Genomic DNA, 14958 nt, shown 5'->3' with positions numbered 1-14958 from the left:
GAGTTCCAGTTATAGATGAATTTGTCAATTGTTGCATCACTATAGACGTTCACCTCATGCAGCCACTAGAGGGCAGTGTCCAACCAGTTGTTACTGTCCTGCACGTTGACGGATGTCTGGTAAAGATCCTCTTCAATGAAAATCGTTTTTTTTTTGTGTTTTTAACATGTTCTTGTGGCATTTTCCTCATGGCGGAGAACACATTTAAAGAAAATTAAGCTTAATTTGCATTTCTGAGTATTTCTTTATTCACATTGCTGGGAATCAGGGGCAGATGGGCAAGAAAAAAAAAAAAAAAAAAAACACTTGGAAAAAGCCTGTAGCCCTGACATGGGTGCTGCAGTCGGGAGCCTCACGCTCCCTGCTCCGCTCCGTTCAGTGACTTGCAGACAAATTGATCCATATACATCTTGGTTTTCCTTGACCAAGATGGCATCTGGCTCAAAATTGTACGGCTGGATAGTTCAATTATTGCCCGCCATTTTTGTTGCACCGGTACTGTTAGGTTGGGGATGTGAGGCGCTGTTAGCCAGAGAGAGTGTAAACAGAGGGATAATGGGAAATAAGGGAAGGCTTACTCTGCGCCAAAACTCCCGTAGACAACACAGAGACACATTTTCAATAAACTCCTGCCGCTTTGCAGAATAGTCATAGAAAACAAAACAGTTTTTATTTTTAGCCTATTGTAAAAGGGAACAATTTTACATAATGGGAAATGAGAAAATGCTTTTACAATAGACCAAAAGATGATCAGAGTGGGTCTTCAAAAAGGCTGTTGAAAAAATGAAAAGAAATTAAAAAGGATTTTTCTGGTCTTCAGATTTCAGAGAAAAGCATGTTGGTCCTATTCGTCTTGTTTCTTAGGTTATGACTGAGATTAGGTTAGGAAAACAGTGCAAAGTGAAAATGAAAAACAGATGGATTAGGTTGATGCGATGAATCTGCTGGAAGGGCCTTTTTGTTTATGCCTGATTTCTAAATATTTTTGTAAAATTATGAATTTATGAGCATATTATTTTGCTTCAGTTAATTAAAAGCTAAACATATGGTGCTTTTTCTGGGATGTTGGATGTTTTTATTCATTTAACACCCTGTTAAATACTTTGAGAAAAAATATTTCTGCTTTTTTTTCACATCGTTTGCATCACACAGAGTGACCCAAGGGCCCACAATAGCTACAGAGTATGAGACCAAATGATTTATTGTCCTTGGAGGACCTCTGAGAGCCACTAGCGCAGTCTTGAAACATCTATTTATGACTTTGAAATGAAATTCTGCGTGAGACTACTCTTAGGTTTAAAAAGAGTTTGAGCCGTCAGATAAAATATTAAAATGTTTCTGCCATGGCTGACTGCTTGCAGCCTCACTGACTATTGAGTTGAACTTTAACCACGTAAAAACAATGAATGTTTTGTCCTTTTCTTTTCAGTCCTGGACTCCCTGGCATTGCTAATACCGTTCACTCATATTTTTTTTTCTTCTACAATACCCTTATGCCTTGTTATTTAACTAATGGGCACTTATTCTTGGTGCACTGATTGTGCAAACTCTGACAGATAGCAGAGATTAGACTGTGGTTCAGAGTCAGAGGCAGCTGCTAGCTGTGAAGAAATGAAAAGGATCATTTCCATGTGCACATGATTTAATCATGTCCCAAATCTGAAGCCCGTTTTCTTTTAAAGCAGTTTGTACTTGAAAGACTTGCTTGAAAAGAGTGAAGCTGAATCGTTATGCAACTGCAAAAAAAGAAAAGATTGTGAAGTAGACATTCCATTATATGATTACTTGGCTAATTTGAAAAGATATTGTTAGAATAATACCCCTTTTGAAAAAATGGTAACAGAGGAGTGTGCAGACGCCGGGAAGCCGTTGTTGGCAGTGCTTCAATCCAGTCCTCCATCTCCTCCCTGCTCCAAAGACCAACATTTTCTTCATAGTCTGCTTCTATCCTTGAAGAAGTTGCCACCTTTGATAAAAGAATGTGTCCTACTTCAAATTCACAAATTATTTTATGAAAACAGTACCGACCTGCTTCATTTGGAACAATTGGAATACAAAAAAAACAAGGAAGCAATTTCTTCTATCTACTCCATATATTCCTCCACCATCCCTCATCCAAGCAAACTCCTTCTCGTTTCTGTGTCTCATGTAGTTTTTTGTTCATATTCTTCATTTTTGTGTTATTTTAGCACAGTCTTTGTTTTTGGTTTCATATTTTAGAAATCATAATGTTCAAAGGTTTTGTAAAACCTTTTTAGTCAAGAATAAATGTTTGTACTTTTCATTGGAAACATTTTTATTCTTCGGCCTGATTCTCTCAGAAATATTTGTATCTTTTGTCTAAGATTAGAGTTCTGGCAAACTGTTAAAAACATTTGTTTTATTGCAGTATTTGTGTTAAGTCACATTGCAAAAACATAATAGCAAAAAAAACAAAATTTATTTTTTGACTGCCCATTCCCTAAATTATTATTTTGCATCATTTAATCAACTACTACACTCATAAAATTCTTTAAAAGTTATGAATATGAAAAGAGGTGATCACCATCATTATATGGGAGGTTTGCCACAAAGACATGGGGCAGGGGTCCGCTGTGCCCTGCTCCGGGGTTTGGACAGTCAGGTGGCAGATGGTGTGTGCACTCCACCTGACAAAAGGTGAAGTTGCCCAGGATTTTTTGGTCGCCCATAATACTAATCACCAGGAACTGACTGTGAGTGTCAGAGATAAGCGTCCTTGTAGTTGGGGAACTGGGGTCCTGCATTGGGGGAAACCTTGATGATAACCTGCTTGTTGTCCTGCTCTTCACTGCAGTTAAGGAATTTCCACCTCTCATGGAAGTCTTCTGCTCCTGACCTCCAGTCATCTGCAGAAGGCACAACCATGAACTCTTTCATGAGACTGTTCCAGATGACCTGGGGCCTCATTTATAAACGTTGCGTACGCACAAAAGAAGGCGTACGCCACTCTCTACGCAATAGTTGAGATTTATAAAAAGCAAACTTGATGGGAAAATGTGCGGTCCTTCACGCAAGCTCTGACCCAGGCGTACGCACAAAAACGGGTGAAAGGAGAAACGGCGACACCGTCGGCAGATGGAAGAAACATGTGAAAGTGAAAATGACAATACTGCCTCTCAGAAATAACATGAAGACTTCACAAAGCAAGTCTTACAATTAACAGCCTACACAAACACCCGTTTGATCGATCAGCAGTGAAACAAATAAAAAAAATCAAACGAAAATTACAACAGAAATTCAAATGAACACTTATTTGCAAAAAGAAAAGTGAAATATGTTCTGCAATATTGGCATGTTGTGCAATTCATCCTCATAAATAATATAGTTAACAGAACGAAATAATGTACAAAACTGATATTCTCGTTAATGTGTCTGTCTGGCGGAGCAGATATAGGTGCAATTAGACAGACAGATGGATAGATAGAGAGAGACGCATTAATTGTCCACTAGGGAAAGTTGTTTACATAGTAAAACATGTCTTCATAAGCTACAGAATTATGGTATTCATGCATATGCCTTTAGTTTGTTTTATTTTTGATAAAACAATGCATGGCGTATGTCTCAACCATTCAGAAAGCAACAAGAAATTAGATTTGCGCTGAACAATTTCCCATTTCCACGTCGATTATTCCCGACATCTGTAGCTTGTCAGATGCAATTAAATGGAGGGAAATAAAATGCCCCATCACAATGCGTAATGACGCACAATGGCTGATCTTGCGCTCTTAGAAGATGTCGCAAATGGAAGAATTCGGGGGAACGCATCTTTAGACAAGAAGACTTGCTGGCAAACGAGGAGGAGTGGCTTATGAGCCGGCTCCGACCTCCTCGAGCCGTCCTTTTGGACCTCTGCGGGCTTTTGGGGGTGTGTCACCCGGTGCATCTGGCGCGTCGGCGTCCCCCTGCGCCTCAGTCACCACTCCACTAAGGGATTCCCCAATTCTTGCCGCTTGTCTCTTATCAAGAGGGGTCAGCTCCGGTGTCCCCCCCCCCCCCATGGCAGGCACACTCTGGCGATGCAGCGCCAGACGTGTTTTTGCCTCGACTTTGATGTCCGACCATTTCTTTTTTATTTAACCACGGTCCGAGGTTGTGAGGCTACAGCATTAACGGCGTCTGCCACTCACGTGGCTTTTAGGCATTAGTAATGCCCACACTGTACCCTCCAAACAACACTTTTCTCCTCTTTTCCACCTCGCCAACGATAACTTCCACTTCACATTGAGTGAAGTTACGTTTTTTTGATTTCCTCTCTGTGTTTGCCATGGTTTCGCAATCAATGAATATTCATTTGTGGGTGTTTCACGGACTATTTATGGCCAACTATGGGTGTGTCATAAAGCCGCAAAAGCTGCGCTGCATTTAGAATCGGTTGTGATTTATTAAGGGAAAGATGCGTAGGATGTGCGTGCGCACGGTTTTATAAATCCGAATATTTCTGTGCGTACGCACGTCCTATGTTTCATCCGTACGCCACTTCTGACGCAAATCCTACGCAAAGTTTTATAAATGAGGCCCCTGGTGACCATCCTCCCCCAGGTGACCGCCTGGGGGAGGATGCTGCAAACACCAACCTTGAAACTGCTGGCCATGGTGCTAAAGGAGACTCCATTGGTGAGATCATTTAAAAAATAAATAAGTAGTAAATATTATTATAAAATTGAATTTAAAAGCAGTACATGTAGCCACAATTCTGAGTCTACCCAGGCAGGGGACAAAAACGTTGTGTCAGGAAGAGAACCTGGCGTAAAAATCTCTGCCAATCCACCTGTGTTAAACAGTGAAAGCTGGAGCGCTGTGGTGACCCCTGATATGCCGAAAGGTGAACAACAACAATTTTGAAGCAGTAAGAAGAGGTGGGTAAGATGTCCAAAATTGCACTGAAGTAAATGTAGCATCACTTCAAAAAATCAAACTACATTTTTTCCTTGCTAAAAATCACAAGGCGCACCACCAGCTGAAGTTGTTAAAAAATGAAACTCTAATGTGTGTTAAGAACATTGAGAACATACAGTCTTTCTTATTAAAGTGTCTTGAATATGACTCAAATTAACACACAGAAATAGATATCTTATGATTTTTCAAATTTCTACCTTCTCAGTGTAAAACCAGTTTGGATGAACGAGCTGCAATCTGTCAATGGTAAATGTTTTTTTAGGCTTAAGGTGAAATTAAATAGTTTCCCACTGCAAGCCTGATGATCACAGCGGCACAAATATTACTTAATACTAGAGAAGAATACAAAAAAAAGAATGGCACAATGTTTGTTTTTTTAACAAATTACCTCAAAGTTAATGATAGATTAGCTGATGGTGGAAGCCTCTTTTGCACCTTTTGAATCTGTCATACCCTCTTGTCCATCTTTCCTACGTGGGGGTTCGTCTTTGTAAGAACTTATTTGCCTTACAGTTTCATGGGATGTTCTTGACTTTGTAGCAGTGGCTGATTGTAATTCTTCTCCTGCCTGTTCAACTCCCTTGCTGTCCTTTCCCTTTCCCTCTCTACTGACAGCCCCATCCACATCAAAGCCCAGTGCGACCTTTGTGTCAAACTAAAGAGATTGAAGAAAGAAAAAAAAAATATTTATTTTCATCGCCCTTAGCCTAGACTGAAATATGCCCACCCAACAATCTGCATCCTTCTCTGGATGCAGAATCGATGCTGTTTATTAATCCAAGGGATCACCATACAGACGGATTTAACAAGATTGCTTATGCTATCAGCAAGACCAAATGGTGTTCTGCATTAATCATGTAGAAGGCAGCGTCCGGTCAAAATAACCACCACAGAACCTGCCAGGAAATTACCACGGTTTTTTTGCGGCTTCATATTGGGCTGCAAAACTCGTGGTTATCTATTCACAAATGTGGAAATTAGATGAGCTACATCATAAAACCACGCTTTGAGGCTGGTGAAATTACATAAATAATAAGGAAAAAATACATTTTTCTCTCACAAAAAGAAACAAAAACTGATCATTACTTTAAAGCCACAGCTTAGGACCAAATGTGTGAAGCAGTGTTTCGATTATAAAGGAAAATATTCAAAAATAAAAAGTTTGTGCAAAAAATGAGGTTAGGTGGAAAAAGGAAGCAAGAATTTTTTTTTCAAATAAACTTTGATTTATCAAAAGTACTTTTATGCTTGTAAATGTTAAAATTTTACAGGTGCAAATCTTGCAATTAGTTAAAGATCAAATTTTTGTTCAAGGCGGGTATAGACCTTTTCTAAGTCATGTTACTTTGAAGTCCCACTCCGATCATCTTTTAATTTGTTGTAAAAGCTTCTATTCCTTTGTCTTGATCTTATTTTTTTATTGTAAATTTTATTTAAGTGGAACTGTTTTTCTTTGTGTTCTGATTTTTCCTTAAGTATGATCATGCTATTTTTAGCCAAAAAAATAACAAAATCTGTCATTTTCTAGGACAAAGTTTCAGCAGAGCGACAGAAGTTCATCAGAAATACACCTCTGAGTTGTGACTGTGGCTGGGAGTACGCCTGCTCACATTTCCCATCATCCATATGTTTACATGTTCTCCCACTAGCTTACAACCCCTCACAACACTAACCTAACAATTACCAGAAGAACAAAAATGGCGAGTAACATTGAAGCTATCCAGCTGTAAGGTTTTGAACCCGATGTCAGGTCGGATGAAGAAGACAAAGACGTGCATGGATCTAGTCGTCTACAAGTGGAAGCATCAGAATGGAGCAGAGCAGGGATCTTGTGGCTTGATGAATATAGATTTTACGTAACAAATACAAGCTTTTTCCAACAGTGTTTTTTGTCTGCACCTGATTTACAACAATTTGAATAAATAGAAATAGAAATGCAGTTTATTTTCCAGTATCCTGTTCATATATAATGTTAACATTAAAAATGTTATATATCTGCTTCTGTCCATGTGTTTGAATATTCTTCATTAAGGTTAGCGGGATGAAGCAAAGTACTGACAGCAGTTAGCGGAAGCTTTGTCCGAAAGTCTTTAAACGCCAGTTTGAGAGAGTTGATTTCAGGTCAGATGGGATGTCACAACACTGAAAGAGACAGCCTGTGTCTGACCTGATGGGAAGAGACAACAGATGAAGAGGCGTGCTCAGTGTCCGAGTTTAGAGGTCAGCTGAAACAAAAAAGAGATGGAAAATCTTTTATGTTCAACCCCAAACTACATTTTAAGGAAGAAAAATAATAATATTTTCATTTCAACAATTATTATAAACTGATAAAATGAACTTGGTTATTAAAAAGCTTGGGTTTATTAATCATTGGGAGTTGGATTGACCATCTAACAAACTGACAAGCTTTTTTTATTGTCGAACATGTAAAAAACGTCTTCCTGCAGTCCTCACATTCCTCACAGGACAAATCTGTCTGACAAACTGGGCGTTTCTGAAAAGCTTAGTACGTTTTTTGTGTGGAAAAACTGGTATCAGATCTGATTTGTGACTGTTTTCCCACAAGGTCTGTTGTCTGGGATGAAGACGTTCCCTTTCCACGAGAAAATAGTAGTTATGCAGCGGTTTCTAAAGCTTGGGGAAATTGACGCTTAGCCACTAAGTGCGTACAAAACTGACTAGGATTTTATGGGAAAGTCTGAGATATCGCTCTATTTGGGTCATTTCCAACCACAGACCTTTATATTGAAGGCTTCCAGATTACTTTGATGGTGGTGATTATCATCAGCTTTCATCTCGAAGGGATGACTTCAGCCAAAGTAGAGTGGAAACTTTGTCACACACAATGATACCACCGCAACGGCCAAAACGCTGCTACAAACATTTCCTCTGCTTGCAGCACAGACTCGAACTCACAACGTTCATTGTCATGAAGAAGTTCTCTGATGCTGCTCTAAATGTCTCTTTATCAAGTTTGGATATGTCCTTTAGAGTTTGCATATGCGTGCTGTGCACACAGATTTGCCACATTTCATCAGGAGATTCACATGAAGCATTAGCTCAAGGATACAGTCTGTCAAGCGACACCCTGCTGACAGCTGCCTCAGATTTGTGTGTGTGTATGAAAAGGAGAAAAAGAGTCAGGAGTCAGCTCAGGCTGTTTCTCTCCTTGCAGAAATGTGATGTTGTCTTTATTTTTTGGTGATCCCTTAACAAATTCAGGCTACTCTGTGGCTGAATAACATCAGGGCTGCTAAAGCATCTTTAGCACCAATTATGTGCTCAGGGAAAATGCCAAGTTTATAAATAGTGTTTTGTTGAGGGTCTATCTGTTTGTGACTATAAAACCATAAAAATGAGACCCGGAGCGCTGTATGTCTACGTCACGAGCTGAGGGCTTTGATCAGTAAACGAGGAGAGGATGAGTCACTCTCTTCACTCATGGCGTTTTTTTCACAGACTCACTTTCCTTATCTGGTTGCCTCTAAGCTTGGATTTGCTGCTATTTCCTCCAAGCCTTCCTATTATATTTTATTTATTTCCCTTTTTGGTTTTGAACGTATGATACACCACTTTTTCCTTCATAGTGATCTAATTTTTCAAAACCAAACCTTTTTTAGTGGAGGTTTTTGCATCACTGACTCTGGACTGCACTGCTTTTTTTGTGGCCAAAATGAATTAAAAATGACTCAAGATATTTAAAGTTTAGGCTCCTAGAGCAGATGGTCTGGACTTCCTTTTCCCTCACATGCAGACAGCTTGCCCTTGGCTGCACTAACACAGACAGTTTAGAGTTTCCTGTGAGGTCCTGCTGGGTTTGCACAGTAGGTTTTGGTCCTTGCCTAACCTGTTACAGTTTCCATTTGTGGAATTGCCTTCAAAACAAGGATATTTGAGCTCAAACAGATACTTTGTTTGACAAGACAATTATTATAAAATCAAAGTCTGATTACATGAGGAAAAGAAGAAAGAGTTTGTGGCAGAAGAGGGAAAAAAATGAGGCTTAAAGGACTTGATTATTAAAGTTTTTATTAGTTTTTGGTTCCATGAAAGTTTGTTGGAACCCAATACAACAGCACGAGAAAAAGTTCTGCAAAAATATATCTTCAATCAATAAAAGAAATATGTGATTAAATAGGATAAAACATAACAGCTGAGGAGAATATTATCATAAAGAACATGCAGGGATATGTTAGTAAATTAAAACTACTTAATCTAGAATGGAGTTGTAACTATAGACTGTAATCTAGTTTAGCAATCTAATGATGCATGTGACAGTTTTTGTTTTGCAAATTTCAGATTTTCAGTACAGTCTTTAGCTTGCTTTCGCTTTTACACACTCCTTTCGGGTCTGTCGTTCTGTCCATCAGTCTGGGGATCTCCCTGCAGACAACAAAGATGCTATATCAATTAAAAATGCACCAAATCAGTTCTTTGGTGTAAATAAATGCTAATCGATGACTCACCAAGACAGAGAAAGCTCCTGTACGACCGGTCTTCCCCCTCTTGGGTGGATCCAGCTTCACCTGTCTCCTCACTCTGACCACCTGCAGGAGTGTTGACATGAGTGATGCTGAGTGTTTTCTCTTTGCAGAACCGAAAAGTCCCGAATGACTGCCTGCTTAACCAAGTGGATCACAGAGGTGAGCATGTTAAACTGATCCCATAAAACAGTAGGGAGGTGGCTTTACAATTCGTGGTACAACATTTTCCTCAGCCCAGTTGTTCATCTGCTGCTTCCAGGTTGCCATGGAGACTTACCTGTAGGGGGGAGGATGTCTTGTCGTTGCTAAGGAGGGAGTAAGTGCCGGGGCGGGTTTTGCGCTTGCTTTTTTTCTTCGTAGCCTGAATCAAGTGTCTCCTGGACCTATCAGCCTGAGGACAGCATTGGAATGATTTTCATATGAACACACATTGTTTAAATCAGCCATTTAAATCAAATATCCCAAGTCAGTCATTTCAACTCTAACATAAATATTTACTTATTATTTTGTAGTTTGTATTTTACTTCTTTCAACACAGAAAGTAAACAATGGATATTAAAGTCTCACTCCGATAATCTTTTAATATATTGTAAAAGTTTTCTTTTAAAGATGATTATGCCGTTTCAGCCCCCCAAAAAAACCATGTAGTTTTCGAGGAAGTAGTTTCTGCAGAACGGCAGTAGTTTATTAGAAATTTGTCTCTGCTTTGTGGGTGGAACTGGCATGGAGTAAGCCTCTGCTTATTTCCCATAATTCCTAATATTCTGTCTTTTACTTTATTTAATTCAGAATATTCTGTCTTTTACTTTATTTAATTTTATTATTACGTATGACACATGTTATGTCGTAATAGTGTATATAGGTGTAGATTCTTCTTGTTGTTAAATGTTATTACTTTTGCATTTTTGCACATTTTTAAACACCCTTTCATTCTTTTTGCACATTGCTGTTGTTCTTCTTGTTTCTCTATTTTGCACTGAACTGCTGTAATAATTGAATTTCCCTAACGGGGGATCAATAAAAATTATCTCTATCTCTATCTCTATCTCTATCCTTTTGTTTACACTCTTTCCTGCTAAGATCTTGTTGTTTGCAAGTGGATGCATCACAATGAAGCGAAGCAGGGAGCTTGCGGCCCGCCCAACGTATTTTCAGCATAACAAATACTATTTTTTCAAACGCTATTTTCTCGTCTGGTACTGATTTATGATGATTTGAATACATAAAATTATCAGAAACACCATTTTAATTTTAAACTCTTTTATACATGTCTTCCATCATGAGAAAAAAATACTACAAGAAGATGTAAAAAAACACAATTTTTATTGGAGTGGGTCTTTAACTACCACCGCTGTCATAATCCCTGCAACCCTCTTAGTTTTGCTGACTCCAGCCTGAGCATCAGGAGTGGTTTACCTGGATGAGAGTTTTAGGGAAGCCTTTGACAGATACAGCTCCAGGCAGATTGAAGTGACTCAGGTGGGTGGGACCCCGCCGCTCCAGCTGCCTCTTACGTCTGAACAACACCTACAAGGATGAGAGAGTCAAAACCCACAACCACAGCCAGGCCAGCGTGTTTCCCTGAAGGTTAGTGTGCCTCATGTTGTGTGTGCTGTGGGTGCTGAGTAAGCTCTAGTCTGCTTTCCATCACTGGAAGTTCAGCTCCAATACCAGGGAGAGGAAACAGCCAAATGAAAATTGCTTTTGGCTCCATCACTTCCTGCACTAGTTTGCTCAGCTAAATCACTGTTATTGATCCACTCATTTTCAAAATAAATGAACTGTCACTTTGATAAACGATGAATTTTATTCTGCTACTTAGAACTTTAGACATGTAACAACATACCCTGGAGGGTTTACCTCAATCATTGATTTCCTTTTTACTCTACTGAGGAAAAGGATCAAACATAAAATAAGAAAAAAGGTGATCCTCAAAGATTAGAAGTCGGTTTTCAGGTGCTAAAGTTAAATGGTCAGACTGGTGGTGCTGCAGGGAGAAAGCCCCTGCACGTCAGAAAGAACGGGGTCAGCACTTTGCTTATTGTGCTGACGAGCCACAGGGCTAAAAGCCATCAACTCTGAAGGCCGAACGACAGGTGTTGATGTCTGAAAAGAAACCACTGGGGTCCAACAGGAGAACTTTATCAAATACGTTTTTTTTTAATTAATCTAAACTGTCAAATTCTCAGTTTATTTTTCTTCTTACTTCATATTCTAATGTAATCAAACTTTATATTTTTTAAGTGGACAAATTAGGGAAGTGAAAATGTTAAAATCATTACCTAACTATGTAGCCAGAAGGGGGCCCAAGTCTGGGTGTCCCTGTGCTGGTCCCCAGCCCAGATAAAATACAGGGGTGTGTCAGGAAGGGCATGCAGCATTAACTTCTCTGCCAAACCACCTGTGCGAATCAGTGAAAGCTGATTGGTTGAGGCAACTCCTGAAGCGATACGCCGAAAGGTGAAGAACAAGTGAAACAGTGGAAGGGATTGTAAGGCTCTTTAAATTTAGTTTATCATGCTTTAAGACTTTTTTGTCATTCTCCTAATTTCGACTTATTTCCTGCTTTGTTGTGAAAATAAAAAACCTGTTTCTTTTTTTTTAAACTTGGTTTTAATCATCTTTTAGGCCTGTTTTTGATGTTTACTTCTAGTTCCACTGTTTCATGTTTTCAAACATGCTGACCTTTTTTCTTTTTAAATAAAGCTTTTAGACTTTTTTATCTCTGTATTCATCTTGAAGTCTGTCTTGACATTATGATACATTAAAACTTTTGATGTTTAGACTTGAACTAAGCATGAAAACTGTTTTAGAAGTTCAGGAGTTTAAAGTAAAATTGTAAATGTCAGACAGCAAATAGAGCAGCTTTCACTCAAACATTTCCTCTGAAGATGAAGACGTTTCTACAGAACTGTTTCCATTTGTTTGCCCTCCCTTATGTCTGACTGGGTAATATCATGTTTGGACTTCTTTTACTGCAACTCACAGTCACCGATGGAGCAAACTGATCTGAATCACACAGTGAATTCTAGCATCTGTGGACTTTCTGTCAGGAAAAAGTGAGTCACCACATTATCCATGAGCAGAAACCCTTCAATATCCCTGCTGAGTATCACGGTTCAAAGTGATGGTTTAGAACCACTCCAAGCTACATAAGTGGTTCAAACCAGCACAGACTGACCAACTTTCCACTCACAGATTTGTAACAATGGGTCACTTTCCTCCATGAATAAATGACCACATTTGTGCACTCAATTCAGCGGTTTTCTTTCTCTGAAAAGTTTATCATAAAACCAAAGATGTTTTGTATCACTCAAAAATAAAGATATTCTAAGTACTTTCCATCAATACAACTTTCATGAATCTTTGGAAAACCATGTGTTTTACACTTAGAAGGGAAAATGATAATTGACATGAAAGTATTAAAGGTAAGTAGTGAAAGTATTAAAGGTAAAGTATCAAACTTGTATTAGACGTGACACATACCAGCCCATCGGTTAAGGGTGATGCCCTTTGCTCACTTGGATCATCTTGCTAGGAGAAAAAGAAAGTCAGGAATGAAATAACTTGCTTATTTAAAAAGAAAAAAAAAGGAAAATATGTTTTTACAAGGCAAAGTAAATTATTGCCCAAAGCAAATGCTTCTTTAACAAACTCATAAGTTAGATTTTCCATTTTCAAAAACTTAAGATGTTCATCCAGCCTTCTGGCTTTTGCAAACGTGTGTTTTTGGCTCGTAAAGTCAAGATTTTATGTTTTCCACATCAAGTGACTTTGGTAGGATCACACGAGCACAACTAAAACTTAACTAAATCAGCAAATATAGCCTCTGAGAAGATGCTGCTGCTGGTAATCGTTAGTTGCCACCACAACTGAAGCGTATAATTGTGCGCGCTCTAATTACGTAAGAACTGTCTGCAGCAGAAAAACGCATATGTGGTGCGAACTCCATCAGATGGAGCAGAAATTCCCAGCGCCTTTCTGCTGCTACGACAAACTCATTGTCAACATGATTACTTTGGACAGAACATGCAGACTGTCCACAGAAAAATGTCGACCACAGCTTTAAAGTCTAACAGCTGGTATCCACATGAAATGCCAAGAGAAAGGTTGAGGGGTTTTGTTCCACGGAGGGGGATATTTTTGGTCCAATGGCACAACATCTGTAAACACCATTACAATGAAACTTTGTTAGAAGAGTCTGCACAGGTCAAGGACTGACGGTACACATCTCCAGCCATCCTGGAAACCAAGTGTCATCTCTCAGTAATGTTTTTTTTAATGTAGGAGAAACTAACATTCCAGCAGTTACTGGTTTCCTTTGACCCAACAGCCGTTTCAACACTGACCACATAATTTCTCTGCTCATTCAAATACGGGAAAGAACAGACTTAAGATGATCTGTTAGTCTCATGTGTCCAACAAGGATATTGATGGTTAAAGTAAATTCATTTTAGAGTAAATGGCGATGAGAATCGTAGCAAAATGATTTCTTTTATTACAGCTTCCAAATTTTACTACAGAAATCCCACTCTTCATAACGCTCCTTTGATACAAATTTTGCAAACAAGTAATCGTTATATATTCCTGACATTTTCTAAGTCAACCTTGACAGACAGACCATTGTTCAGTGGACGCAAACAACATTTAAGTAGGCTCAAACATGATGCATTTACCTGAGTGGAATCTCAGCACTTCACATCACGACCGGCACATAATGGACACCCTTGTCCTTCCCTAACTATCACATCTGTTCCAAGTGCGTCACGTACCTGTCTGTTTGTGGTCTGCCCGCTGACACAGAGCTCTCCTCGGCTCGCTCCTGAGCAGTCCAAGGCTTGTGACAGCAAGCTCGCCTGCAGGCACAGCACACACACCCAGACACTAAACCCCATGATCCAGGCAGGAACCAGACTGTTCCCAGCCTCCGTCAGCTCTCAGCTTTATATTCTCGGCCTCTCCTAATGGGGAACAGATGCAGGGAAACGGGAGGCCATGCCAGCTTCACACAGACAAACAGCCTACCACAAGCATGTGCTCCACGCCAGCCAGTGGCCTGTGGTCCTGCAGAAACATGTTAGACATCTTGCAGGGTCTCCTTCTAGAAAGAAAAATAATATCCCACTTCTCTACATTCATCTACCCCAACCCAAGGAGGATAAATAAACTCAAATTTCCACTTATGTCTGCAATGCAGTTGTTGAAGTTAAATAAAAAAATACCTGCTGTGATGTGAGCTAAAGCAGAATTATGTGTGACTGTTCTGACTGTAGTTTTTATTCCAAACAATTTAGTGAATCTTTAAAAACAAGAATCACACCTACTGAATGAGTAATCAGAGCTGTTGGTGTCTTGTTGCAGAAGTAATGTATTACAGTAATATATTACTTTTTCTTCTTTGTGGTCAGAATCTAAAGACTTTTAAATTCATTCTGACTGAACTAGCAATTAAAATTATTTTTCATGCTCTGACATGCTGTTTTTTTCACAGAGCCATTATCTGTCTGTCTTGTTTTAGGCCAACAAGTGTAATGTTAAGCTGCTTTCATTGGATAGC

General features: G+C 39.2%; 1 protein-coding gene across 2 annotated transcripts; it reads right to left on the bottom strand.

The window, feature by feature from the left end:
• Positions 1-8929: 8929 nt before the first annotated feature.
• si:dkey-12l12.1 (uncharacterized) lies at positions 8930-14360 on the bottom strand. Of its 2 annotated transcripts, none has more exons than XM_004081009.4 (6): positions 14174-14360; positions 12888-12935; positions 10818-10928; positions 9679-9792; positions 9384-9464; positions 8930-9300 (listed from the first exon to the last, which is right to left on the bottom strand). In XM_004081009.4, the coding sequence occupies exons 1-6, from the start codon at positions 14294-14296 to the stop codon at positions 9250-9252; spliced, it is 528 nt and encodes a 175-aa protein (XP_004081057.1). In that variant the 5' UTR covers positions 14297-14360; the 3' UTR covers positions 8930-9249. The 2 variants fall into 2 exon arrangements, 1 of the variants encoding a protein (XP_004081057.1); XR_013652454.1 differs by having other exon boundaries at positions 9272-9300; positions 9384-9535.
• Between the last annotated feature and the right edge of the window lie 598 nt (positions 14361-14958).

Source organism: Oryzias latipes, chromosome 20 (assembly GCF_053564925.1).
Source record: "Oryzias latipes strain Hd-rR chromosome 20, Olatipes_Hd-rR_3.1".
Taxonomy (NCBI): domain Eukaryota; kingdom Metazoa; phylum Chordata; class Actinopteri; order Beloniformes; family Adrianichthyidae; genus Oryzias; species Oryzias latipes.
Note: the sequence above shows the minus strand (reverse complement) of the source record. Positions and strands in the feature narration are given on the sequence as shown.